We start from the raw sequence: 26,496 nt of genomic DNA on the forward strand, positions 1-26,496 counted from the left end.
CCTCAGCAGGGCCAGCAGAAATGGGCACTCCACTTACTGCCCTGTTCCCCAAATCCCTGCTGTAAAAGTAGCTCTCTTGAAAGGGTGCAGAAAGCACCTCCTACTCTGCTTGAGGTCTCTCAACTGCATCTAATGAGGGAGCAGGAGTGGTAATCATGACCAGAAATAGGATGCTACAGCACTGGGCAGACCCAAAAGTGATCTTGTCTGGCTGCTGCTATCTGTGTCACAGTTATAAAATAGCTTGGGAAAAAAAAACTCAAAATATTTCACTCCAATGACACCACCATAATGTAAAAAAGAATCAAATCAGGACCCATTCACATAGCCATACTGAGAAAAAATACAGCGTTTACTATATTGAACTCAACTGTTCATAGACCAGGCAACTTCCCAGTATATAGTCCCGGTTTTAGTAGTGTATGGGATGAAGTATCCTTTAAAGGATACAGGTTAAATTTTCCTATGACAGGTTGCTGCCTCAGGATGAGGAGGTTGGTTTTTTTTTTCATTTTACCAAAACTGCTTTAGCTGTAATCTGAAATTAAACCAGAAGAAAACATACTGTTTATTCAGTTGAAAACATTCAGGAAACTCCTTTGATGTATTTTTTTGCAGCAGTAACTTTAACTTTGACAGAGGACAGGGGAATCTGTGACAGACAAACATCTTTGCTTGTCCTCGGGAAAATCCAGCTGAACGTGCCCTAGGGATAAGCCTTTGAAATTTCATACATTTCTCATGCCTTCTGGAGATTGTTCTGAATGAAAAAGCCTGAACTTCCCAAAGACCTGCACTGAAGTTGAACAGGCCTTTACCTACTGTCTGGGCTGCTAAATCCAGGTCCACATGAAATGAAATCAAATGAAATGAAGGAACTTGTCTCTGCTCTGCTGCCCATAATCCTAGATATATCCAAACAGCATGAAAGAACTTCCTATAGAGACATGATAAAACACCAGCTCACATGGGAGAATCAACTTGGGCACACCAAGAGCTAAAGCCAGGCAGGAGGAGGAAAAACCTAGGACGGAGTTTTAAAGTGGGACACTGGGAAGAAGGATTATAGCTAATGGAGAGAATGAAATCAGAAACACTTGGTAAAGCTGGTTGTCCAAGGCAGACACTCAGTGTTCTTGTATTTCCAGTCCATGAATGGGCACTAGCACACCACCCAGCATCAGACAGGGTCTCTGCAAATCCTCTTCATGAAACACTGCCCACTTAAGCTGTGGTGAAGACGAGCACCAAAACAAAATAATAAGGCTTTAAGTAATGCCTCACTCATTGCATGGCCTGAATAATGTCATAAGAAACAATAAGGAGAAAAAATATTGAATAGCTTATCATAGAAACAGCAGTCAATGTCCTGTGCACAGAGGGAAGCAGGAATTCTGTGGAAAAACAGCCTGCAACTGTGTAATTAAAGTCTGAATCATAAGGCGTACGTGCAGGCGGGTGGGAAAATTAACATCCTGGCATTCCCTAATTTTTGCATGGTTAATTTTGCAGTCCTGATAGCACTCTTTTTTCCATAACGCATGAATGTGTGTCCAGTATGTAAACTTTTAAAGCTGTAATTCAGGATTGTGCTCCTCAAAGCTAATAGTTGCATACTGCTGAACCCCTTCCGTGTAGATGCAGCCATCAGCTGGCTCACATCTCAGCAAGGATGGCAGTCACCTGGAGTACTGCTGCTGCACAGAGGGCCCAAGCCCACCCTGGTTTTACCCTCCCTTTACAGAAATACCCTGAAACAGAATTCCAAGAAGAGATCCATTTCTACGAGCAACAGATTTACAGTAAAGGTATATAAAAAATAGCCTTTAAAAGAAGATTTTAGCCAATGCATGACTTCCACTCACAAGCAAACTATGGTAACTTAGAAGAGGGGAAACCAAAGGAGAAGTCAAGTCAGTAAGGGAATAAGTTCCACTATCAGACTGTAAAAGGGTTGTTGCAGCATCAGTCATAGGGTATAGGAAGAAAAAATTCTCATGATTTTTTCCTTTTAAGGGACTTAAATTGGCTGCAGTCACCTAACACAGCTCACAGCACCAGTTCAGACAAGTTCTTCACCTTCCTCCCTTAACGCTGCCAATGAAACACATGACAATGAATAACTGGATTCCACTAGTCTGGTTTTTCCCACTTGTAGCACTAAGCAAGGAATTCAGAGGCTGTTGATACACATTGTTTCCTCCTTGCAGAAATATGCAGTCAGTTTAAATTATTCCACCTCAAAGCCAACGCAGTGACTAGAGAACTCCAGGGGCTGACTGTACTGTACCTCTGAAAGAAAGGAAAAAGGTCTCATTTTACATTTGGATTATCTACAGAAAAGCTTGCAATTTTTCCAGTTGTTTTATAATCAGTGTCATTTAGCAATGAATTTACTACATAGCAAGTTTTGTAACTTTTACCTCCTCTGCCTGTGCACTGAAACCACGCAGAGGAGCAAGGTGAATAGAAAACGGATATCAAGAAACAGAACACCAACACATTCTAGGAATAGCTGCATTTTTGCTCTCACTCCCAGCTTCTCATCCTTCTGACTGACCTTCCTCAGGTAGCATGTCTCATCCCCACCTCTCTCAACAACATTCCATTCTCATACCAAGTTTTGGGATACAGCACACCACTCAATCACCCTTATCTTGCATATTCAACTGGGATTACCTCACATTCTCTCCTTTGGGGAAACTTAACTATGGACCATATCAAAAAAGAGCATCAGCTAAAATCAGTCCTAAGAACAAAGCAGAGCAAAAAGCACTGACAGAGGGGAAGAGAATTGTGTTTTGTTACATGAAACACAACATGTAATTGCTAACACAATCCTTTACATTAGCACAGATGGATGTGCTTTGGTATCTACATAATATGGGTGTTTCTCCTCCCTGTGCTTTAAAGCGCTCTGATATCCCCCCATAATGCTGCCAAAACCACCCTGCAAAACTCAGCAGAAGGTCAAACCAGACCAAAAAAATAGATGCACCTCTAGGGCTTTAGGTATATCATGGATCCATTTCCTCCTTACAACATGACAATCATCTTATTATCTTAGCACATGCACACAACAATAGCTCAGCCAAGACTGCATTTTAATAGATATCATAGCCTTCTGAAAATCAATTAATTACATGTATTTTGCTCAGAACATTCCCAACTAGTTTTTCTGTATCTCATAGTAGGCAGTATGAAGCTCAGAGCTTAGATTTTTGTTTACAAAGTTAATCAACCCTTCATACTAAAATAAAATATACAAGGAGCATCAGACTAAGGAATCATAAAATAAGTTCAGCAAGAATAAGGGTCTCTCTGTACTACAAGTCAGTTTTGTCTGAGGTTATCTTAAGAAAAATTTATTCTTTCCTTTGCAGCAGGAGCTGGGGCATCAATCCTGAAACAGCAGTTTGGCTGGGTCTCCCCAGAAACATTGCTGGTCCACATAGACTGTTTCAGAGAAAACACAAAACAGCAGCAATAGTGGATATGATTCTTCAGGACAGCTCAGTTACAGGTAGAAATATAGCAGCACAACTAGAAAATTACCATCCTAGTCCCATCTACTAGACAATTTATGTCATTGCTGAGATTTCCTTTCCTTCAGCATTAATTCTATCCATTGCAGATTGCTGCTTTTGGGCTAATGCCCTGTGTTTATTTATATCTACCTACCAAGAACAATTCATGCTAACAGCTGAAGTCAATACACAAGTGAATCTGACCATTAATATTACAAAACACTTTCCAGCACTACTTAATCTACTACCAGATGTTTCAGTGAGGAAAGTGAGGTTCTAATACAGTACAGCCCTGGTGAACACAGGGTTCATTTTAAAATTAAAAGCACTATTTTGAGAAAGTGTACAGTACAGTGTTCAAAAATGCCTAGTGACATGAAAACATAAAAAGAGCCTTAAGTATTTAGTGCAATCACCACGATTTGGCAAGCAAGCCTCGAGTTAGACTGCGGGCAGAAGAAAGAGACAAAGAGGACACAAGTCAAGACAAAGGTTGTCAACAGTGTGATACAGAAAGGACAGGCTATGCCATAGGCTCAAGCCCAGCAGTGACCAGAGAGCTGCCTGACCTCATAGCCACCATATGTCCCTCTTCTGGAGATTCAGCTCTGAGGATAAGAAAGGATTGCTCCTAAGAGCTCCCAGAACCTCCACAAACTGCCACAGGAGATGCCAGCTCCCTGCCCACACCAAAGAAAGTGAATGGGAAGACCAGGATGGAATCAAGAAAGTGAGACCTCTTAAGTCACCTAGGTTGTCTTTTTTACTTTTTAGACTTCTGTCCAACCAGGAAAGCTCTGCTCATGTCAAAGGCACAGGAGAACATACCTCCTGTGTGCACCCCTGGCTTTGGATTTAAAGCATTTCATCTATGCCTGATTCTGATCAGCTAACGAAGCAAAGTAATGTCAGTAGAAATATTAGTGTCCAGATTAATACTGTGAGTTTAAATTTATCTCAGAAGCTAAAGTGTTACAATCTCCCCTCTCTCCTTACTTTGCCAAGGAAATAATCATCTTAATCACCTCTACTTCCTCTTTTCTTTGGATCATCCAGAGGAAAAAAGAAGCACGACTTCCTTATATAACACATTGCTCTTAGAAAAGAGCAAAGAACATGAGTATTTGGGATGATAACACCAATGCGAGATAAAATGTAAGACTACTTTAACATGTAAGATATATTGGAATCCTATCTGGTCCCCATGGGCTGTTTCAGATAAAGTTAATTCCATACAGACTTGGTAGGAGAAGGAGAGGATAATTCTCACTGAAGAGATCTGGATAAAAAGAAATTCTTGATTTTCTACAGAGGTACTTAAAGCTCTAATGAATTTCTTACACACGAGACAGCATCAAATACAGATACCACCTAAGAGGTTAAAAAAGGTGTTTTATGTTTAATAGAGACGCATCATACAGAGTATCCAGCCTATCAAGTTGATTTAAACTGAAATTAAACGCCTTATTGACAATAAAGTGATGTGTTCTTCCATGTCAGAAGTGCTTTGAAAAGTGGGATTTAGTTTCCTTATAGGCCTCTTTAGCAGTGTTCCCTCTAAAACCACAAGCAACTTGCATATTCCACTTATTTTTATTCCTTTACTTTCCTTGTTATCCACCACAGAGATTAGATTCTGTATCCCCTTAGCTTACTTCCTGTGCCAGTTCAAATCATTATCTTCTTCCCTTTTAAATCCCCTCTGAAGCCAACTTCTCCTGTGCTACTTAGAGCAAAGTAGGTAAGCAGAGCTTTTGTTCTCTTTACCTAATTATCATGTGGGTCAAGAGTCAAATCATGGGAAACAGGGAGTTGAAGCGTAAACAGTGTTGGAAAGGGGGAACTGAGAATCTTTCCAGAAATAAATTAAACAAGGCAATAGCTAAGGAACCACCTGCCTGTCACTTGCAGACATTGATAACCATCCACACTGCTCAGACCCTTGCCAACCTTCCCAGATCCTTCAAATTTAAAATAATTATTACATTTTCCACTTCTATCAAATAGGATTAGCAATAAATTGGTTTTGTGGGAAGTATTTTTTTAAAATAAGCAACCAAAAAGCTTGGAAGCAGCAATGTATGGTGCTTTTTTAACTACAGATCTTTCTGTCAAACTGTATTTTCTCTCAGTTTGATGCATTACCTCAAGATACATGATGTGTACTTTATGCACTGGATGCACCTCAGAAGGGTTCTGAAAATGAGCAGCCAGAAGGGCAGGTCCTTGTGTGAACTTAGAGACTTTAAATAGAAAAGAGGGAACTCCATGTAATCAACCTTTCATCTGATTTTTCCAGGCTGCTCATTGCAGGCAAATCAGGATGTCCTTATTACATGTATTACACTAATGAGTAACAAATCTCACTTAATTGGCACCCCCACAGTGAAGAAAAGAATTAAACTCCCCCAAAACTTTATATATCTGTGATTAGAGCGATATTCAACAAGACCTACACTTTTTCTTTTTTTAGGCTGAGGTAGTTGGGAGGAAAACACCTCTCCAGCCAGCTAAAGCAATAAGCCACTCATTCTCCAAGGCCCTGCAGACAGAGAGAGAGGTGTGAGCTGCCAAACAGACACACAAGACACATGAGAGCAGGCAAAGGACACCGGCTGCTCCTTTGGCTGGTAGCTGGATCCATGAACGTGCCAAGACCCGTTCTGCTAAGCAGGTGCCACCCACACCATTCCTCAGCTGCTCTCGGAACAGGACAGAGGCAGCTTGTGTAGCACCAGCCCCCACTGACCCAATACTCCTATTCCATGCCACATGCAACTCACACCTTAAAGGCCCACGTGGAGCAGGAGTCACAAAGCTAAGGGGGGTGACATTCCCAGTGTGACAACCCTGGTCTGTGCAGTGGGTGAGAAACCACTTGTTCCAGATTAGGAAGGTCAGCCCTGGAGTCTCCATGGAGAGTGGGACAGCAGTCTTCCCTCAACACGGCAGTGCCAGGAAAGGTTGTTTTTCCACAGACATAGATAACCACTAAAAGATCAGCACAGGGGTGCAGAAGATCTCCTTGAAATGACCAGCAAATCAGAGCCAATATAATTGGATCTCATGCACTTCAGCTTTTTGGTACTTTATACACAGCTAAGAATAAATTCCGTTTTTCAGGTATCTTGTCTGCTTCTCTCTCCCACATTTCTTCTTGTAAGGCTCATTTTCCCTAAACCTTTGGGTTTCGGGGTTGGTTTTGTGTTGTTATATTTTAAACTTTTGGGATGGGTTAGGGGAAGGGGTATTTAGGTTTTTCCGCTGCATGGAAATAGCTTTGCATGGGAAAAGCAAAGCATTTTTTCTTTCTAGTTTCTAAGACAATAAGATCCTCTAGATCAGAGGTAGGTAGACTAAGGTACCTGAAAAATCATTTGACCCTCCCAAAATTTACCTTTTCCTCATGGGAGCCACACATGTCTTGTCGTAGGATTGAGGGTCCACCTTGACGTCTCCTTCAACCCCAGCTACAACTACCAAGGGAAGATGCTCAATAAAAATATTTTTTTTAAGGAAGGAAAAAAACCAAAAGACTTCTGAACTGGAAACTGTAGCAAAGAGATGAGGTTTACAACAAGCCAATGTTTTCTTTCTTTAAACCACATTATTCTTCCTTAATGTAACAGTCAAACCTCAGAGGACTGATGGAGGGCACTGGGTACACATATACAGGAACTGGAAAGTACTTTTCATTGTTTTTCCTGAAAACTGCGTGCCAGCTTCTGTAGAGAATCTCTTTTTGGCATGAATCTCTAGGATGCCTCATGCTGAAGGACAAGTGGATGTACACTGAGCTCACTGAAGTCAATGATATTGCCTTGCAAAAAAATCTTCACTACAACTTTAACCAAAAAGCAACTGCTGAACTCCTCACAAACCAGGTTTTCATTCTATATAAACTGTTATAAACTGCAGCAGCACAACAGAGCAACATCAGTGTGCAGTGGCTTGTTTCACTCCGTACAGCTCTGCCATGAAGACAAGAGCATCAGAAAAGGGGATGCAGGGCTGGGGGCCAGGGGAAGGTGAGGGCAGAAGGAGCAGCTTCCATTCCCATTCTCTTACTCTGCAAACACAACAGAGATCCCATAGATGCAAAAGTTTCCCACAGCTCAACGAAATTCCTTCTTTTGGACTGATCTTTGTGATGTTTGAGGGATTTTCTGACCATGGGTTACATGTCCTCAACAGCAAAACTAGAAAGAAGCATGTGGGTAACACGGATTATTTCAAGCTTAGTGAACTTTCTCTGCAGTACCTTACTGTTTTTAGACTATTAAAACACACACAGGCACAGCTAAACTTTCAGCTTTCAGCACAAATAGAAACACTGAAGCATAGCAAGAGCACTGCTTTAAAAAATGGGCTCCAGAACAAATGCTTGAGGCAGAAGACTTGGGTGTTTTGATGCAGAGTTTTGTAATGCATACATGTTTTTAGATAACTGACCCCACATATAGAAATATGGGCTCCCTACATAATTTTTTTTTAGGGAGAGGAAAGGAATTGGGTTCTTCCTAAGAACTAATCTGGCTAGCAGGGAAATGCTTGGAGAGCGTGGCAAGTTACCTCTGCCTCAGCTCAAAATGCACACACAGCCCTGATGCCTCCATGACACCAAGCACCTCCATGGCCATACCACCTCATCTGGATGACTGTCAGCCACACTGAGCCAGCAGGATCCAGCAACCCTGCTAGTAGGGTGTTTTGGATCAGTCTGGGTATCATGTAACATGGTGAGCTGGTTTTCAGGCTCAAGCTTACAGGCTCTATTGGCTCAGGGCAGATACATTAAGCTCACTTCTGTCTGTGGTAGGTAGAGCCCAAGAAAAAAAGTAGAGTCTTACTGACACAGACTAAGTGTTTAACTAATCCATCAGCTTTTGCCTGCAGCCACTTGGTAATGGATACTTACAGAGGGAGAACAAGAACATGGCAAGCATAAAGGTATATTGCCTTCCACATCACCATCTTCCCTTTAGCAAAGCAAAAGCTTTGGTCTCCTTGAGAAGGGCTGTGTCAAATCACCCCACTTCACGCTCACCAATGGATTTTTACAGTGTTCATTTACTTGGTCTTTTAATACCAGTATGTTTGTCTCCATGACACTGTGTGGCAATGAGATCCACCATATAATATTGAATTGTGTGCAAAAATAATCCCCATTCTTTTAAACCTGTTTGACAAGTTTATTTGATGCTCTCTGGATCCTGCGTCATAGGAAAGAATAAATTAGCATTCCTTACCTGCCTTCTGCCAGCTCCTCATGCCATTCAAGCTGGTAAATCTTTCTCTCTCCAGCCTTTTCTCATCCATAAACTGTTCCGTTTAACCAATCAAATTACTATGGCACTATTTGCCTTCTCTGACTTTTATTTGCTTCTCTGAGCAGTAAGCAGAAATATTCATAGAATTATCTACAGCAACTACTAAATCTCTCTCCAAATGGGTAATAACTAATGTACAGTCCATCCTTTCGAGTTAACGGCAAAGTAATGCAGATGGAGAAAAGCTGCCCCATCAACACAGAATTGCAGCCTCCATTTTATAGTTCATTCATTTAAGTAATCCTTTTGCAACTCTGTAATTAATTCTCATTTTAAATAGCCCAGAGACAGGCTTCATCACCCTACAGTTTATATCCTGTTTCCAAACAATTTCCAAGAGTGCATTTAGTACCAACCATTCTAGCTCGGTGTGCATCCCTGATAACATCCCTCTAAACCAAAAGCTGATTGCTTGCCTCTAGCCTACTTTTCAACCAGTTATTAGACCAAGAATCTTCACCCACAGAACACTGCAATTTCGTTTCTTCTAAGAAGACTAAGAAGAATGTAGTTCAGGAAAAATAAAAGCAAATGCGGATCCCTTGTGTGAATCAGAGCATCAAATAAACAGCTTTGGCAGAGGAACCAGAAGTAGTGTGACTAAATACTGCCACTTCAGTCCATGTCCAGCCTTGAGCAGTTTTACAGTCAGGCTTAGGGATTTGTCTGCATATCAATAGTAAATCCAAATCCCTAGAGGATTCACAGTTATCTCAAAGCTCACATGAACTGGAAAAAAAGCACTAGATTCTCACCCTAGAAGCTGTTACATACCACAGCTCTTGCTCATGGGTTAGTTATTGGTGGCCCAAAGAAGGTGGCTGTAACAGGACAGTAGCACCGACAATTCCTGGAGCATTTCTGGAGGTTAAAGAGTGAGGAAATGACATGGCTTAGCTACATGCAAACCAGATACCTCCCCTTCTTACAACTCAAATGTTGTATAAAAATATAGAGCTAGCAGACATTGCTCAAAGTTTTCTCGATGTATATTCAGATTGCATAGATTTAAATGTACTTAGATCAAATGCAATCCAAGTGTGCCTCAAAAGCTGTTTCCATCAGACTGCTCAGACACTTGGGCTGCCTTTCAGCTGCCAGTTAAGTCTGACACAGTAAGTGCTCCACACGACTTCAGCTGCGAGGCCAGCACGTCCCAGGTGACTGCAGGAAACTGGGAATGGCTGCACATCTGAGAAAAGAAGTGAAGATGCTCACAGCCCCTATGGCGTGAAACAGGGTTGCTAAGGAGGATCTATCAAGGAGACTTAAATTATCCTATCCCACTAGTAAGGCTTCATGAGGAGTCACAAAGAAAAAAAAAGTCTGGAATGTTTTTCCCTGCTGCATATATTTATTTTCTTATTCCTGCAATTCCTCTCAGCTCACTGGGCTGTGCAGACCATCATTTTCTACACAGCCAAATAGCTTCATTTGTTGTCTCTGACTTCTTCCAATTTCAAGCCCTGTAGTCTTCTGTTCTGCATTACTTTAAAAGAAGCATTGTGAATCTATTTAAATTCATACAGATTGCTAAATTAAAGATTAAAGCTCCTGAAGCCTTTCTCACCTTCTCCTCTTAAGAGCATCAATATCTCTGATCTGAAAGAGTACTATTGTTCTGCTGTGTCAATTTTTGATCACAGAAAGACAATACAGACAAATTTGTTTTCCATATATTTAAACTGCAAGCAAAACTCATTAAAAAAAGAAAGATGTCCCTCTTATATGGATGAAAGGCAAAAAAATATAGCTAGCATTGTTTTTCTAATGCACAGACATAAAACTTTTCCTGGAAATTGTAAATAGGACATGACTGCAAAAAAAGAGACCACTGTGACAAATAAAACAGCTATAACCCGGGTACATCTCACGGAACAGAAAGTACAATAGTTAGCCATGTTTGAACCCTGTCTTTTTGCAGGGTTGAAGTAAAATTGAAAGAGGTTCAAATGCAAGCTAAATAATTTATAAGAGAACTGAGTCTCATACTGACCAGGACCAAGAAGTCCCAGGCTATAAGTAAAGCCCAGAACATTTGGATTTGTTCTGTGTTTAGGAACACTGAAACTGATATTACCAGAAGCATCTTCAGAAAACTATTTTTTTCTCACATAGGGAATAACAGAAGAGGATGCAACCCAAAAAATGTCAGTATAGAGCAGTTCAAGGGTTTATTGACTATAATGACAAGAGTTCTGTATTTTCCAATAGAATGTAAACCTAAACTGCTTAAGGTTGCGTTTTGTTTGTTTCAGAACCTTTCTGCACTATACGGGAAATAAACACATCTTTACAAATTCACTAAAATATGAACTGACCCCTAATGCCAATGAGGTTTAACAGTAAATAGCAGAGAATCAATGATGTTATACAACTAACTTGAAGCACACCTTTCATAGAAAGTCACATCTCAGCACAAGGTCTGCTAGAACAGGATAATTATATGAAGACTCAAGGAGAAAATACCACTCTGCTAACAATTTTACATACTGGTTTTCTCACCTAAAACATCCTGCAGAGTGCCCTAATAGATAAAACAACTATGCAGAAAGGTCATATATCTACTTTGTTTTGTTGTAGATGAGGTGCACCTGGCAACTTATTCATTTATAAGTGATATAACATATATAACTGATATATCTGATACATATATCTACAATCATATATAACTGATATATCAGGCAGCACATAAATACTGCACTGAGCTGGCCTCCTTGTCTATCAAGAGAAGAGAAACCCCAGGGGCTGGAGTTACATGCATAGACCCAACAGTCTTCCTGAGACAGACCAGTGAATTGCCAGGATTGCTAGTGAGACATTAAAAAACAAACTGTTTGAACAACAAGAGCTTCCCCAGTTTCTCAGAATGCTCATCTCCCTGCTTGAACTCACCCCAGCTCACCAGACTCAGTTCCCACTCTCATCTCCAGGGAGGCAAGGCAGACCTGCTCGTTCCTCTTTTTCCACCAGAAAAGAGAGCAGGGACAAACTAAACCATTTCAGATGCTTTCTTTAAATCAAGATAAGAAAACAAAACAAAGAAGCAAACAAAAAAAGACCTTTACCATTAGAGCACTGTTCTCCTTGTAGGAGCTCCTCTCCAGCCAAAGGACTCCAGTGATTCATTCACAATTCAGAATGATTAGACCAACATTTTCAACCCTGAAGCTGAGGGAAAACCTCGAGTTAAGGGAATTTCAGTAAACATGGGAACACCTGGTGAGTTTCATTCATGATCTGCACAGGCAAGGCAAGAGTGGGAGTTAGACAAAGGTTTCCTACCTCGGTGCTGCTTTTGATTAATTACAGTGGAAGTACACTCTTTCATCGACTACTTTAAAGTAGAATAAGATTATTACAGGAGAGACTGGTTCCTGAGAAATAACAGAAGACCTGGATGAACCCAGATACCCATTGAAACAGAAATTTCTAGTTTACCTCTTCTGCATTCCTCAGAAATCCCCTCCTCTCTCTTTTTTTCTCCTCCTTTTTTTCTTTCAACTGCAGTAACACTCTCATTAGATATTCTCACTGAAATATCCACAGTGACTTTCACTCCTTGGAGAACCCCACAGCTTCAGAGCACATCACTATATGGGAATTTAGACCATTTTTGCCATCATGCATCATTTGACATTTAGAGAACATCACCATGATACAAAGTCCCTGGTGCACTGAAATCTACTTGGAAGTTTTTGTTGTCCTTTACAGTCTCTACCAAATACTTTCTCCTCTCCCTTTTTCAAGTATGAATTTACTGCACATGAAAACTGCCCTGCTGACAGACCTATGACATGTTCCACTCCAAAGAATACATAGGCTGGCAAACAGATGGAAATGTCTACTTTCCATTATGCAAAGGGATCAACTCCCTAAAGGAAGGGGGTGCTCAGGGTCTAAAGCCCATGGAGCTTTTCATCTCCCTTGTTCAATGGATTGCCATTTAACATCAGTGCAGAAAGTAGGGGGTCTGTGGTGGCATCCAAAAGTTGCCAACCACGTAGCTGCTTTCAGACTCCTTTAAATGTAACCACAGCACTCTGCATTCATATGCTTTTGTGTGTTTGCAGCATTCTGCATGGGGACAAATATTCATCTAGAGTGTCGTGACTGTGCTTATCCTTGGTAATTTGGTTGCACTGGGGGTTTTGAGCCTATTTAAGTACTAGGAACATTTGATGAAGCAGCCCACTGCATGCAGATCTCCCAGAAATCAAAGAATAAGTATACCCTGATGAGCTATGTTCAATCACCTCCAGGGTGAGCTATAAAATGTATGTACTTCTTGAGACCAAAATAAACAAGAATGTAAGAGCCTACCATCTAAAATGAACACTTCGTTGACACAAAAGAGATGAAAGCTGGCAGAAATTTGTCTACTTTCTAATTGCTATTGTCAACATTTCACGAGACGTATTCCAAGTCCTAATGCATAACTTAAAAAAAAGTTTGTGAAAAACCTACTAACTCAAGTCTATGATACTACACAGTCCATATTCTGTGCTCATGCGTAATCACTCATCTCTGCAGCTTCATTCCTACAAACAGGTGTAAGATTCCTCCTTGCAAATGAAATGGGAATTTGACCCGACTTACACCCAGCCAGCCACTGCACTACCCGTGCTGTCCTGAGAGTCTCATTCAGTCCCCCCAACAGCAACAGAGCATCCTGTCCATTTCCTGATTTTGAGGGTAGATCCCATACTGGTGCTTTGTTGATTGTCACAAACAGCTGCTGATTTTTCAGGATATATCACATGTCCTCAGCAGCAGTTCTGCTGTTTCACACTTTATTCCCTGCAGTAACCCAAGATGAGCATCATCCGGTCTAGGTGATCCCCCACTCCTCGGACTCTCCAGCTGCTTTATCTAAGCCAGGCACACACAGATCAAAACCTGAAGTATTAACAGTAAATACTATCAAGTAATATTTTTTTCCTGATGTAAGAATCTCAGGTTTGCTTGCAACAAATATTTGCTCATGAGGTTAGCAACTTACTTTTAAATCTAATCGTACTAGAAAACTGAAGTTTGCCTCAAGATCACCACAAAGGCACACAAATCAGAGCTTGCCATCCTGAATCTGACTGAAAATTGCTGAAGGGAAAAGATCAGCAAATAAACAGACTTAAAGGGGACCGTTTTCCAAAATGACTGCACACAGATTGAAGCAAATTAGCTTACTGGTCTCAGCACGGTTATCTGACTTTTTTTAAAAAAAACAAAGAAATACACTCAAAATTAAACTATGCACATTTAGAAATTACACTATTTTCACTAATAAAGTAAACAGAGGCCATGAAGCATTTATCTCCACAGAGAACAGCACACCTAGTTGTAGACACCCAATCAGGTGATACAGGTAACACAGACAGAATTATTCTAAGCCACAGGACCCAGGACCATGTTCAGCATGCTCCTTTTGTCCCTTTTGTCCCTTTCTTTTAATAGTAACTCCCAATGTTGCAAGGGGAGAGGGATACTCAGCTCTTTTTTTTTGTTTGTTTGTTTGGCCTTTTGTTTTTTCCTTAGGGTTTCAACTTATCTGTCATGCTGGGTAAGCTTGACTTCTGTAAGCTGACTGAAGAGTCTTCTGAAACAACACTGCTGTGTATGAAATCTTTTGTGAAATTGAACGCCAAAATGCCTGGGTTTGGGTCAAATATTCATACTTTTCCAGGAGATAATCTGGAATTTTCCAAGCTTTTGACTGCAAGATCAATCCTCACCTCCCATGAGGGCCAGCTTTCCTCCTGGGCTCCTAGCTGCTTGGCTAGAGGCACAGTGGGAAAATCTATGCCCAAGGGGATTCTTCATTCCTTCCTGTGTAGGTCTGTCAAAACCCCAGGAGAAGGTTATGAGACACAAACCCCATGCTGAGACACAACAGTAGAGGCACAGAAGCAGGCAGATAAAACCAGAAAACATCAAACCACTAAACTTTCTAGTACTGCAGGGAGCACTTTCTGATTCTGCAGAGATGTTTTGGCAGTGAAAGCTGAAGTGGTTTTATCCTAGATAACCAATATATCAGTATTCATTTGTAGTCATCAGAAGATGTTTTCTAATGGGGAAAAAACAAACAAGCAAACAAAGCCAAAACAAAAAACCAACCAAACAAAAAACACTAGGAAAGGGTGGACTTTCTAAATAGTATGAATTCAAAATGAGGGACAATTCTTAAACACAAACAGCACTTATTACCATTTTTTCCATTACCTTGCAGATAAATATTTTGCAGAAAAAGGACTGTGTATTCAAACAGAAAATGTGACTTCACAAGTGCAGTTCCTCCATGTGCACACTGCTGTTTTACCTCCACTGATAAGCACAAAATGTGAAGGACAACATCATCTAAATGAAACTGCAGAATCACACAGTTCTGCCACTTCAACTATTGCTTTGTTCTGGAGAACACATTTTCAAAAATAACCTGAAGCTTCTAAGTGTCTTGTTAAGAACAGGGTGCAATCCTACACAAGAGCTGTAACGAGGGTTGGAACATAAGTTCTTCAGTCAACTGTCTAAAATATTCTGTCTTCATCAGATCACTCTTAGCTTGCTGGTTGAGGGTGGAGATATTCCCCTACCTCCTACAGATGCGACAAATGACAGCAAGTTTCTGCAGTGGGAAAGGCAGAGAAGTTTTCAGGTTTCATCAAGACATGTCAATACAGTATTAATACAAACCTCTCTTTGAGTGCCTCCACAAGCAATCTCAAAAAGTCTTTTTTCTGTTACAAGAAGAAAATGCACCTAGCAAAGATTGCTGATTAACTAGTTTTTATATAAAATCTCTATCTCTAGTTTACATCATTAAGGTCCATTGCTTTCCTAATTAATGAGCATTATTCAGTAAGAAATTTTATATATATTTTCATTTGATTGCTTTAAGTGTGCCTGATGTGACTGAACAGCAGGATTCTTCTGGTCTGTACTCAGTGTGCTGCAGAAATTGTCATGAAGGTCAGATGGGCAAATAACTTCCAGCCATTAGCCCATGAAATGTGGGAGAGGGTCTGGGCAGATGGAGGAAGGGAAAAAATTCAACCACAAAGCAAAGCAGAACATCACAGGAACCAGTGAGAGCTACAGCTGAGCCTGATCTAGAAGCCACCTGCAGACAATGGAAGTCTTTTCAGCTCCAGCAGGAAGCTTTGGGCCAAAAGCTCCACATTACATGGCAGAACTGTGCTCTGCTTTAGCACCTGCAGCAAGCACACGACTTGGATTCCTGGTCCTTTTTTTGGCAGAGGCAGGGGTGTCTTTCCAAAGAGCTTTTGAAGGGAGTCCTATTCCTTTCTTCTCAGCCAGGAAAAAAAAAAAAAAAAAGCAGAAAATAAAGAAATTTTTGCAGTGGAAACCCTTTCAGATGAGGAAGAAAGGGTTATTTTGGGGCACCAAGGAAGAACAAATCCCAACCCTTCAGGTGTGAGAGACACCCAGCAGTAGAGACAACCACTGTTTCCCAGAAGCTAATTCAAACATTCATTACCATAGCCCAGAAAAATAGCATAACTGATGACAACAAGTACAAAAACTGGCATTTCTGAATTCACACTGTGCCACCTCTCCAGCCTCCCCAAAGCTCCTCTTCTCTCCCCATCTCAATTCTCCTGACATTTTCCACAGCACTGTGTGCACAGTGCTGAATGCCACAAGCAAACATGATCCAGCATAATCAATGAACTGTGTTGAATACCGTGCATCTAAAACCATCAGCAGATACAGCATCACATGTGATAGCTGTCATTCTGCATGTACAGTTAGAGGAAGAAGACATAGAAAGCTTGAAAAACATTCAGTGCCTGCAGACACCAGTCAAACAAGACTGGCCATTATGTCACTGAAAAGCTTAAAATTCAACAGTTGCTGCAAGATCCAACTTACCAGCTATCCAAGGAACCTGGCATGGAAAATTTACACCTGTTCTGTTTCCTGCTGCTTTTGCAAAAGAAATCCATGCATCCCACACTCATAGCTTCCAGGAAAAGTCAAAAATCTGAAAAGTCCAGCACCCCAGAGAGCCAGGCTACATAAGAAAACAGAGAAGTGTTCAATTTTCAAGGAAATCTTCTGCAAATTTACTTAATAAGCCCCTTCCTTAGCCTCCCACCACAGTATGGCAGACTGAATCAGGGAAATCTAAAGCAGGAATAAGAAAAGAAGAACTATCAAAGGCCAGTTGCTGTAAAAGAAATGTTGCTTGTGAGCTGGTCAGAATGTGGCTGCTGAAATGATGTATGGCTACGTGGGGAGCCTGTATGTGCACACACATGCACACAGACGTCAGCCTCTTCCTTGGAAGTGGATTAGGTGGCAGATGGTGTCAGAACCTGAGCTGCTGTCAAGAGCAGAGTTCACACTGTTCTGCTCCCCTGTGCTTAGAGAAAAACCCAGCAAAAAAAAAAAAAGCCACCCAAAAAAAAAAAAAAAAAAAAAAAAAAAGGTTGATAAATAGCTGACAATCTGACAATCATCTTTGTCACTGGCAAGGAATGGAATGACCCCTTCACTTGGTCCCTTCTCCCCCTGGAGTCCTTATATGAAAACTACTCACTGAAATGGAGACAAAAGAGGAAACACACATAGACATGCAATCTCCAGGCATGAGAAAAAAAAACAGGTTCAATTTTTCAAAAGGAAACTGGAACCTGCTATTACCAACCCAAATACCAGCACCCAGGACAGAGATGGGGGAGGAGAACATCCAGCTTAAGGTTTATTAAAAGCAAAGGAATGAGGAGGAAAGAAAGAGGAGGAAAAAAAAAGAAAAAAAGAAAAAGAAAACCCCACTGCCTTTGATTGCCAACACAATGAAAATAAATGAGGGAAATAACATTTGGGAGGGACGTACCAGCTTAAAGCAGTCACAATGACTTTGTGCAGGCACCCCTGTTATTAATAATTATTACACATAATAAGGGCTTTCAGGCAGAGCAAAAGGAGCTTTTTCAGTTCCTAAAACCCCGTCTCTCCCTGTCCTGTCACCTACCCTCCCCTTTTTCTCTCTCCCCTGAGCACCTGCTTTACATAGCTTTCCTTGTATTATCATTAGCTTCATGGATAATTGATAGCTGAGCTCGTCCAGCTGCTGCTAAGAAAAGAAAGACAAGGTGGTTAGACACACACCTGCTATAAATAGACACACAACATGGCCAGCATTCACCAACATCTGATGATGCCTTCCCTCCTGGCTCCTAAAGTTAGCTAGTTTCTGAAAGTCAGGGAAGAAAAAGGAGAGCAAGGTAAAACGCTTTCAATTAATTTTGCAGAGATTGAAGGGATAAAAATAAGAGTGGGACTTTGTATTTTTATGACTTGCTAAAAATACCCACTTCATAAAACCTTCAGCATAGTTTGCAAAGCACAGTTTAAAAGCTTTTTTTTTTTTTTTTTTTTAAGTGGTAACTGTGAAGCCCAAACCCTTCAGGTGGTGCTGGGGTCTTTGCCAGTATGGCTGAGAAAAATCATGAGACTATCTCTGGGCACAGCATGTGGGAGCTAGACAGAGAATAAAGCAAAACTCAAAACTCTGCTAAGCCCAAGGTAGTTCTGCAAAGCAGAAGTGCCCATGCTCAGGAGCTCAGAGGGAAAAGGCACAACCACAGCTGTCTCTGCACAGCTAACAGGAGGCACCAAGTCAGTAGCAAAACTTCAGCCTTATCACTGGTGTGTTCTGGACACTTCTGAGACAACTTCCTGACTTGTCCTTGATTGGATATGCCAGATGTAGGCTTCCTGGTGGAAAATCCTTAGTCTTCTTCAGCATATAGAGCAAAGACTGGGGGAGGGAACCTTATTCCACCTTGCAGTTGCTTTTTGCCTACAGCTGATGACCCTCCCTGTCCTGTAGCATAGAAATTACCTTTGTGTGCTTTTCCCAGACTCTCTGGCATGCTCACCCCACCCCACACACCTCACATCCCTACTCAGTCTGCAGAGCATACAAAGAACAACCTGCCTTTCAGGGGCCAGGTGGTATTTTCTGCCTTTGATCACCAGAGAAGTGCTGTCAGAAAGGATCTCTGGAGCGTTTCTACCTTTGGCTGTGGAATTTGAGCACAAGCACACACCACTCTCCATAGGTTTTTTCTTCCTTTTGCAGAAAGCTACCCCAGCATGGTACAGGCTCCAAAATTACTTGCTCTGGGATTAGGAAAATTTATGTCTTTTCATTTTAGTCATTGTGTCCAGTTATGCATTGCAGAACACATTGATTTTTTTATTATTATTTTTTCTACTGTAAAATGCTTGTTTCTGGAAATTTTCCTTCCCTCTACAAACACTAACATGGGCTGTTTCTAATTGCCAGGTCTCACCAACAGCCAGCTAAGCTTCATCAGTACAAATAAGGCAAGCTGCAGTTTAAAATTCATCCTGTCTAAGGAAAGCAGCTGCAGTTAAGTTCTTGCCCCAGCACACGCTGAGGCATCAGAGCTGGTTTTGTCCTTGCAGTAGCTGCCTCCTGCTTCAGAGCTGATGAACTTGCACATGTGCTCAGGTTTTTCTCATTTGCTTTCTTGTTGGCAATCTCAGTCAGAAAGCCATTTTAGACTGCAGGAGTACGGCTATGTGAAATAAACAGCAGTTTCTCAATTAAACATTGAGGTGGAGAAAATCTGGCACTTCCAATAGCAGAAACTATTTGTCTCTCACATCTTACCACAGCAGAGCTGCCATTACATACAGACAGTTTCCAATCATGGCAGGAGCAGCATCTCAGACCACAGGGAAGGGGGAAAAGAAGAGAACCTAAGCCAGACCTCTATGCAGCTCTGTGTCAGGCAGCAGGCACTCAGGAGGAATGGTGGTACAAAGCCACGTGAGTTTCAGGAGTGAGAGGAGGACTTTTTCTTAAAAAAGCTCCAGAGATCAGCATAAGGTGGGAGGTTTCATGTTGAGAAACTTGTAGCTCAAAGCTACAAAGAATAGCTGCATCAGGAGCCAAAGAAAAAAAACAACAACAACAAAACAACAAAACTCGCTTTTATAAAATTGTTTATCTAGCCAGTGCTGGAGGGCATGCACCGTATGGGGGAAAAAGAAGAAAACCATTCATTTTTTCCTCTCACTGGCCAAACAATACACCCCACAGTGGAAGCTTTAAAAATGTAGAGCCCAAGACTGCGGGTTCAACTCAGCCAGTAGCATTCACAATTAGGACAAGAGATGTTTTATACGCAGCTGCACTAATACCAGTTGGGGACAGACAAAAATCATGTGGAGATGAAAAGGGACAGGTTTCCTTCAGAGTAGCATAGATCCAGGGATAAGGTGGAGAACAACTGACCTTCCCTGTCTTTCTTACACTTTCACAAAGAGGTTAACACCACAAAGTGTGGGAGGCAGTTTAGCCAGGATCAGTGATAGGAGTCTCAATAGATTATGCTATTACTTGGAAAGAGAACAAATTAACCTTCTTCATAACTCTTGGCTTACTTTAGTAGATCTAATGGATGTCATAGGCTGGAAATACCATCTTACATTCCTTTATTTTCCTTACTGATTGTCCCCCTTACAATGAAAACACACAATTTGAGACTTGGAGAGCTGGAGCAGTAGTGCTGTTAACCACACAGTCAAAGACTGATGTCTTGCTTATATACCCATGACTGAAGCAATCACCACCCTGAAATCAGGAAAGCCTTTCCCACAAGCTCAGACCAGCAGAAGCCATTCGTATTTCTCTACTTTTCTTTATAGCAGATGGCATTCTGCATTTCTCCTAGATTACCTGGGTATTTTTATCTCCAGATTCCCACTCCTGCAGAGATCCAATGTCTAACATCTCTCTTGATGGATCTTTGTGACAGAGAAAAGGGTTTTTTAAATGTTGTACTAAAGAGTTTAATCTTGCTGCAGGGTTATAAGAGTTCCTAAAATTTGTGATACAAGAAAATTTAGATGTTTTCCCCCCTACACATCCAGACTGTGCAACTGTTACATGATTACCTGCAATCACAGGGACAGAACCCAACATCCAGCACAGTAGCACCCCAGCCTTTGTTCCTTCCTACTTTTTTTGCTTTTTGATGTCTATTGGTTTTTCCACCCTCCTTTCAAAAATTTTAAAAAGGGTTTTTGACAGCTACACAAGCCTTTACAACACACACAAGCAAAAAGGCATTTTTTCTACAGATTAGCCAAAGGTGCAATTAAGAAGTTTCCAGCCATGTTCAGCCCACCACTGAAGTTCTGCATTTCAGATGCAGCTCTAATATAACACCTTTTACTTCAACTAGGGCTGAACACCCAGAAATTAATACTCATGCAGAATCCCAGTGCAGAGTACACAGGAATGAAAGATTTACAGATGAAGAGAAAAAGTCACTTCCCAAAGAAAGGGTAAGCTAGAAGAGCAATGCACTAAAACTTGCTCCTGATGGTGACAGTTGCAGAAGGAAATCTTCTGACTGGAGACATGAAGGGGCAAGGTGAGAGATCAAACAGGCTGAAACTAAGCTTAGGAAAGGGAAGCCTTGCTATTAACACTGCCCTGCCAGTGTCAGGCTCCACACAAACAGCTCAGTCTGCCAGATTCCCTGGTTGCCTCAAGACCCCCAAGGCCTCACTCCATCCATCACTTCCTCTGTTGGCTCAATCTTTGACTGTAAATGCTATAAATAGAACAATTATAAAAAGGTCAGGTAGGCAGAGGGGTTGAAACCATTCAACCCCCTCTAGAAGAATTCCTTCATGATGCTTACAAACCAGAGCATGTGTTCAGCACTTTGGTCTCTCTGACAAAATCTAGCCACAAGTGAGTGCCTAGGGTAGGCATGACAGCTTTCCTTAATACACTATTTTGCAGGCAGAGCAGAGCAAGGGAGAAATAACATGCTGCAGGCTATACTCATGAATTCATTCAGAGAGCAAGATGCAGTGAGGTCTGGCGTAAATTGAGACACTTCTAAGCACATCACTGTTGCTGCAAGAACTTTTATGGGCTTGCAGAAGAATCCCACACACCCCTGTGTTTTTTGCCATTACTGTCAGGACAGCTCTATCTAACAGGGATGATCAACCAAAAATATTCTATGATTCCTTATAGCTCTCTCTGCCACAACTTGTTAGGGCTGCAGAAAAACCAAGAAAAAGGTGATGACAACAAGGTTTGGGCATTGGTCACGGGACAAATTCTGAGCTTTATAGATTCACATACTGTATAGATCAACCTGTCAGCCACCCAGGATACACAAATCACATCTGCTTCATGAAGACAGCATTAGCTCCTACTATCAAATTCATCTCTTTAAAGCCAGGCCTTGGTACACTAACCAGTCCTATGTACACTAAAGGTATTCTCTGAGCAGCAGGAAAGCATTAGAGTCTGGAATTAAAGTCCTGACCCCTAAATTTATGCTGCAAATGTACAGGCAGAGGCATTTTTCTCAGCTTGTCAGGACAGACATACTCTGTAGCTTTGAAAATTTTGTTTCCTTTAGGAAAATGTGCCATGGGTGCTTACTTCCATGGGTGTGGAAGGTTCAGTGGGAATACAAAGATAACCTGATATGAGACCTCACAGGAACATGCCTGTCTGAGGAGCTCATGATGGCAAAGTGTCTGCTAAGTCACATACTGTCATTCTTGGCTTTTGTTTCTTTTTTTTTTTTTCCTGTCCTTTTGCTTTTCCCCATTCTGTTTTCTTTTATAGGTCTAGTCTTTTTTCTGAGGCTTTTGATGCCCACAGCTAGCTCCAATTAACCTTGCTCCCCCGCTCCTTAAAATTAATCTGTAACTCTCAAAACCCCTTTGCTTTTGCTATGACATTTTCTCCTCCTTGCCCTGCTTCCACCTTTTGGTATCCTCCCCTACACCTCTCTAATTGAATAGTCTCATTACACTTATTTTCTTTGCCTACCTTCCTTCTTCCACCTTCTCCATTAAATCCCCTCCCTCCCATTGCCTTACAAGTCTCTCCCTTTCTTACCCAATTCATTTTCTCCACTAGCCATTTCTCCTTTCCCCTTTTATCCTGCTCAGTTCCTGCTCCCCCATTTCACTCCTACCCACACAGCACACATTATGCCTTTCTCCCCCCGCCCCAGTTTCAAACCTCCTCATTATATTTCATTTTCCTGAATTCTATTCAGGTCCTTGTATCAGCCTTCTCTAGGCTCAAATGCTCCCTTCATCATGTAACTGCATATTTGCTGACTCCTACCTTCCTCCTTCCCTGTTCATTCCCTATCCACCCTCTCCACTTTTAATCATGGCAGGATAGATCCCCTATGACCTATCAAGATTTTGAAGAGAAGTTTTTTTCTCATCATGAACAAAGCCCCTGCACCCCTCTGTGTTCTCCATATGTCCCTAAGTTCCACGCACGCCTCAGTCCTGCTACATGAAGTCTTCTTCTGTCACTCATCTTCCACATGCTTTCCTAACCTGGATGAGCCATATAGTTTAACCCTGGATAGTCAATACTGCTGAAACCAGGCACACACTATATCACAACAGCTTTTTCTGGTGGGACAAGTTCACAACTCAGTATTTGCGCCACAAACACCAGAATTTCAGATTTCTCAAGCAGATTGACTCTCTCTCTCACAACCTTGTCAGCACGAAATGGTGTGTGCACATCCCAGAATAACAAGGGAATTCTGTCTTGGGTCCTCAGCCAGACCATGAGGTCTAATGGAAACTACACCAACCACCAGATGCCAAAGGACAAATATAATTCTTTCTCAGTGTGAGGTGGATTTTTTTGTCCGGTAGAGAGAAAGGCATGATTATAATGAGTTATTAAAAAAAAAAAAACAACCAACAACAACAAAAAACAAAAAACAAGAAAGTGAGATCAACAAACAATCCAATTAAGGAAATGACACAATCAGCCTCCCAGGGCTGGGGTTGATGAGGGAGCCATTCAGTAGGACCTCCAAGTCAGAACTTAGAGACTATAAAAGATGGTTATTTTCCACGCTGTGCTGATCTAAACAAAAGCTATACTTAACCTCCTCCAACCTCCTCTCACTCCCAGAATCAAATGACTACATGCCTTGGCATTTTGGCTCCAAATGGAAAATCCATAATACTTGGTGAGAGATGTCATTCTCAGCAGGAGGGCTGGCATCAAGCAGAGGACAAACATAAGCACCAAGCACCCAGGCTCTTGGAGCTACTACAGCACTGTAGCCAAGGAAAACCCCAATCAAACAAAATTGGTATTTTAAGTTTTCTACTGAAAGAGCAAGCTTGTATGTACAGTTACTCCCTCTGATTTTGATATGGGACGGTCTGAAGGCTTGAAAAGAAAACTGCTCTCCAGGCTTCACCAGATCTGGGAGAAGGAGTTGTAGCTCCTAGGACCTCCCAGAGTAGGGGTGACAACTACACATCATATCCTCAAGCCTTAAAAAATGCCCTCTCTGCACTTACCACTCAGCTTCTGATGTCCTTCTATCTCCATCTCACCATCTGCCATCTCCCACTCCTCTCCTTCAAACAGCATAGAGAGGGAACATAACCCAGGACCATCTGTAAAACTCTATGAATCGTGACTTTCCAACCTAGCTAAACTAACAAGAATTCATCTTGTGCCTTTGCTGCCAGTTAGACAAAAGTCATTCTTCAGCAAAGGAGCTGATGACACTGCTTCAGCTGGGAAGAGGTCTTTTTAATCCAAAATGTTGGGGACTTGTGCTGAACCATTTCATCAGCCCCCCCCTCCTCTTCCCCAGATCTTTGAGGTGCTTCTGCTGGTAGCCAGTTGCCATAGGAACCCTAATCTTTATCTGTTTTGCTTGTTAAATAAGCTGGCATCAGTACTCTCCTTTATGGGCTGCTCATATGGGCTGCTTTCCTGTCTTTAACCCTCCCTCCCTCAAAAAGAGGTGAAAAAAAATTAAATAAAAGACAACAATGTTTAACAACCTTCCTTTCCTTTCTGCACAGCCCCTATGAGCTTTTCAAGTCCAAAAAAATTTTGGACCAGAATTTGGCAGGGGCAACCACAATGATGCAGAGGTGCATTAGGCCTGGGTGTTCTCTGGATTCAGCAGATAGGAGAGGAAGAAGAGCCAAGACAGAGTAACAGGTAGGACAACACTTAATCCCAATTATTTTAAATGAAAGCTTTTCATCTCTTCCCATGACACTTCCCACTCACCTTCAGTTTTAATGCCTTTACCAAGTGGACATCCCTGAAAAGATGTTTCAGAGCTGAAAGCTGTAAATGGAAAGCAAAGAAGCTAAACATACAGAAACACCAAGATAACAAGGTATCTGCAGTGGCCTAGAGCTTTTTTGCATGAAGCAAGTTTTTCCAATCTGTGCATCAGAGATCTAGGCCAGAATTACACAGGTCACAAGCAAGCCTTGTTTCAGCTGGTCTTAAATCCTTAGAAGGTGATAACTCCCACTCAGAGTCACCTCCCAGCCCCCACACATGTATTTGCTTGAATGAGAGAAAAAGAACTGAAATGACAAGGGGTGCTGTGTGAAGGAACAAAGCCATCTGGCTTTGTGTGCACATGCAATAGGCTAACCATGCTTTCCACCACCTCAGCAGGCATACACACATGCTGAATGCCCAGATTCTGAAGCTGTTCTTCACTTCATAATGCTTTCTAGTGCAACAAATACCATCCAGAGAAAGAGTGATGCTATCTCACTCATTCTCATGGAAGACATAGAAAATTAATAGTCATGATGGAAAAGAACAAGCAGAAAGGGAAGTTCAGGAGGCTGAGTTCCCAATGCACATCACACCAAAGCAGGCTAGCAAACCAGGATCCTATTTACCTGAAACTAAAATAACTAGGTAGTTCTTCGTTCACTTCACACACAAAAAAAAAAAAAAAAAAGAAAACAACCAACACCAAAAAAACAGAGCAGAGGCATCAATTTCTGGATCATTTGGGCATGCCCAGAGTTTTTCAGCTGCTGCTCACTGGCATATGAATCATGGTCCTCATGGAAAACTTTGCAATGCTCAGCCTGCCTCCCCAGGATAAGGGCACAAAGCTGCTGGACTGCTGACTTGTAGCTAAATTAAGACTTGAGCCAGCCTGCATTTAGCTGAAAGATCCAGCAACTCCAGCAAGTCAGCAGCAGAGAATCAGCTTCTGTTAGTGTTTTACAATTACTTGCCCCATTGCTGGGCTTTGCGTGTAGGTCCCCTGCTTTTCCAGTATGCATGGGTGCTGTTACACCTCCATTTAGCAGGGCTACAGCGAGAGGTTTCCCCCCTCTTTTAGAAATATACTTCTTAAACTAGCAGTCCTTTAAGTTCAGGCATAACATCAAGTAAAGGTTCACCTAAGGTTCATTCCTATTCTGGATTCAGATGTTGCAAATTTCTACTTCAAATTCATCTGTCCTCTGTCAGAAGTCTCTTTTCCTTGATAAATATGATCCTTGTTCTTGAGGAGAGAATTTTTCAATTCAACCTTAGTTTCCTCTCCTCCTCTACTTCTTTTTTTTTCCATTTCTCTGCGAGGGCTGCTTTTTTGAGGAGGTGCACACAGGAATCCCAAGTGACTTTTCTAGCCCTTTTTTGTAATGTATATTCCAGGCTGACAGAGTGTACAAATCAGCAGTAAAACACTGTGGGGGTTATTTCTTCTACTTCAGTCCCCTTGAGCCTCCCACCTCCAGTTTTGCTCAGAGCTTCATAGCTGAACAAC

The 26,496-nt window shown here is 41.6% G+C and overlaps 1 protein-coding gene across 2 annotated transcripts in view; it reads right to left on the minus strand.

The window, feature by feature from the left end:
• The window catches only part of DGKI (diacylglycerol kinase iota), a 219,170-nt gene that overhangs the window by 158,348 nt on the left and 34,326 nt on the right, over positions 1-26,496 (minus strand). Inside the window, exon 1 of one of the 2 annotated variants that reach the window (XM_071727056.1) lies at positions 16,751-16,927. The exons of the other annotated variant lie outside the window; for it this stretch is intronic. Within the exon in view, the coding sequence (XP_071583157.1) occupies positions 16,751-16,839 (89 nt within the window). The 5' untranslated portion in view covers positions 16,840-16,927. Of the gene's footprint in view, positions 1-16,750; positions 16,928-26,496 lie in introns of those variants that run through there. 2 annotated transcript variants of the gene reach the window in all.

This window comes from Heliangelus exortis, chromosome 1 (genome assembly GCF_036169615.1).
Source record: "Heliangelus exortis chromosome 1, bHelExo1.hap1, whole genome shotgun sequence".
Taxonomy (NCBI): Eukaryota; Metazoa; Chordata; class Aves; order Apodiformes; family Trochilidae; genus Heliangelus; species Heliangelus exortis.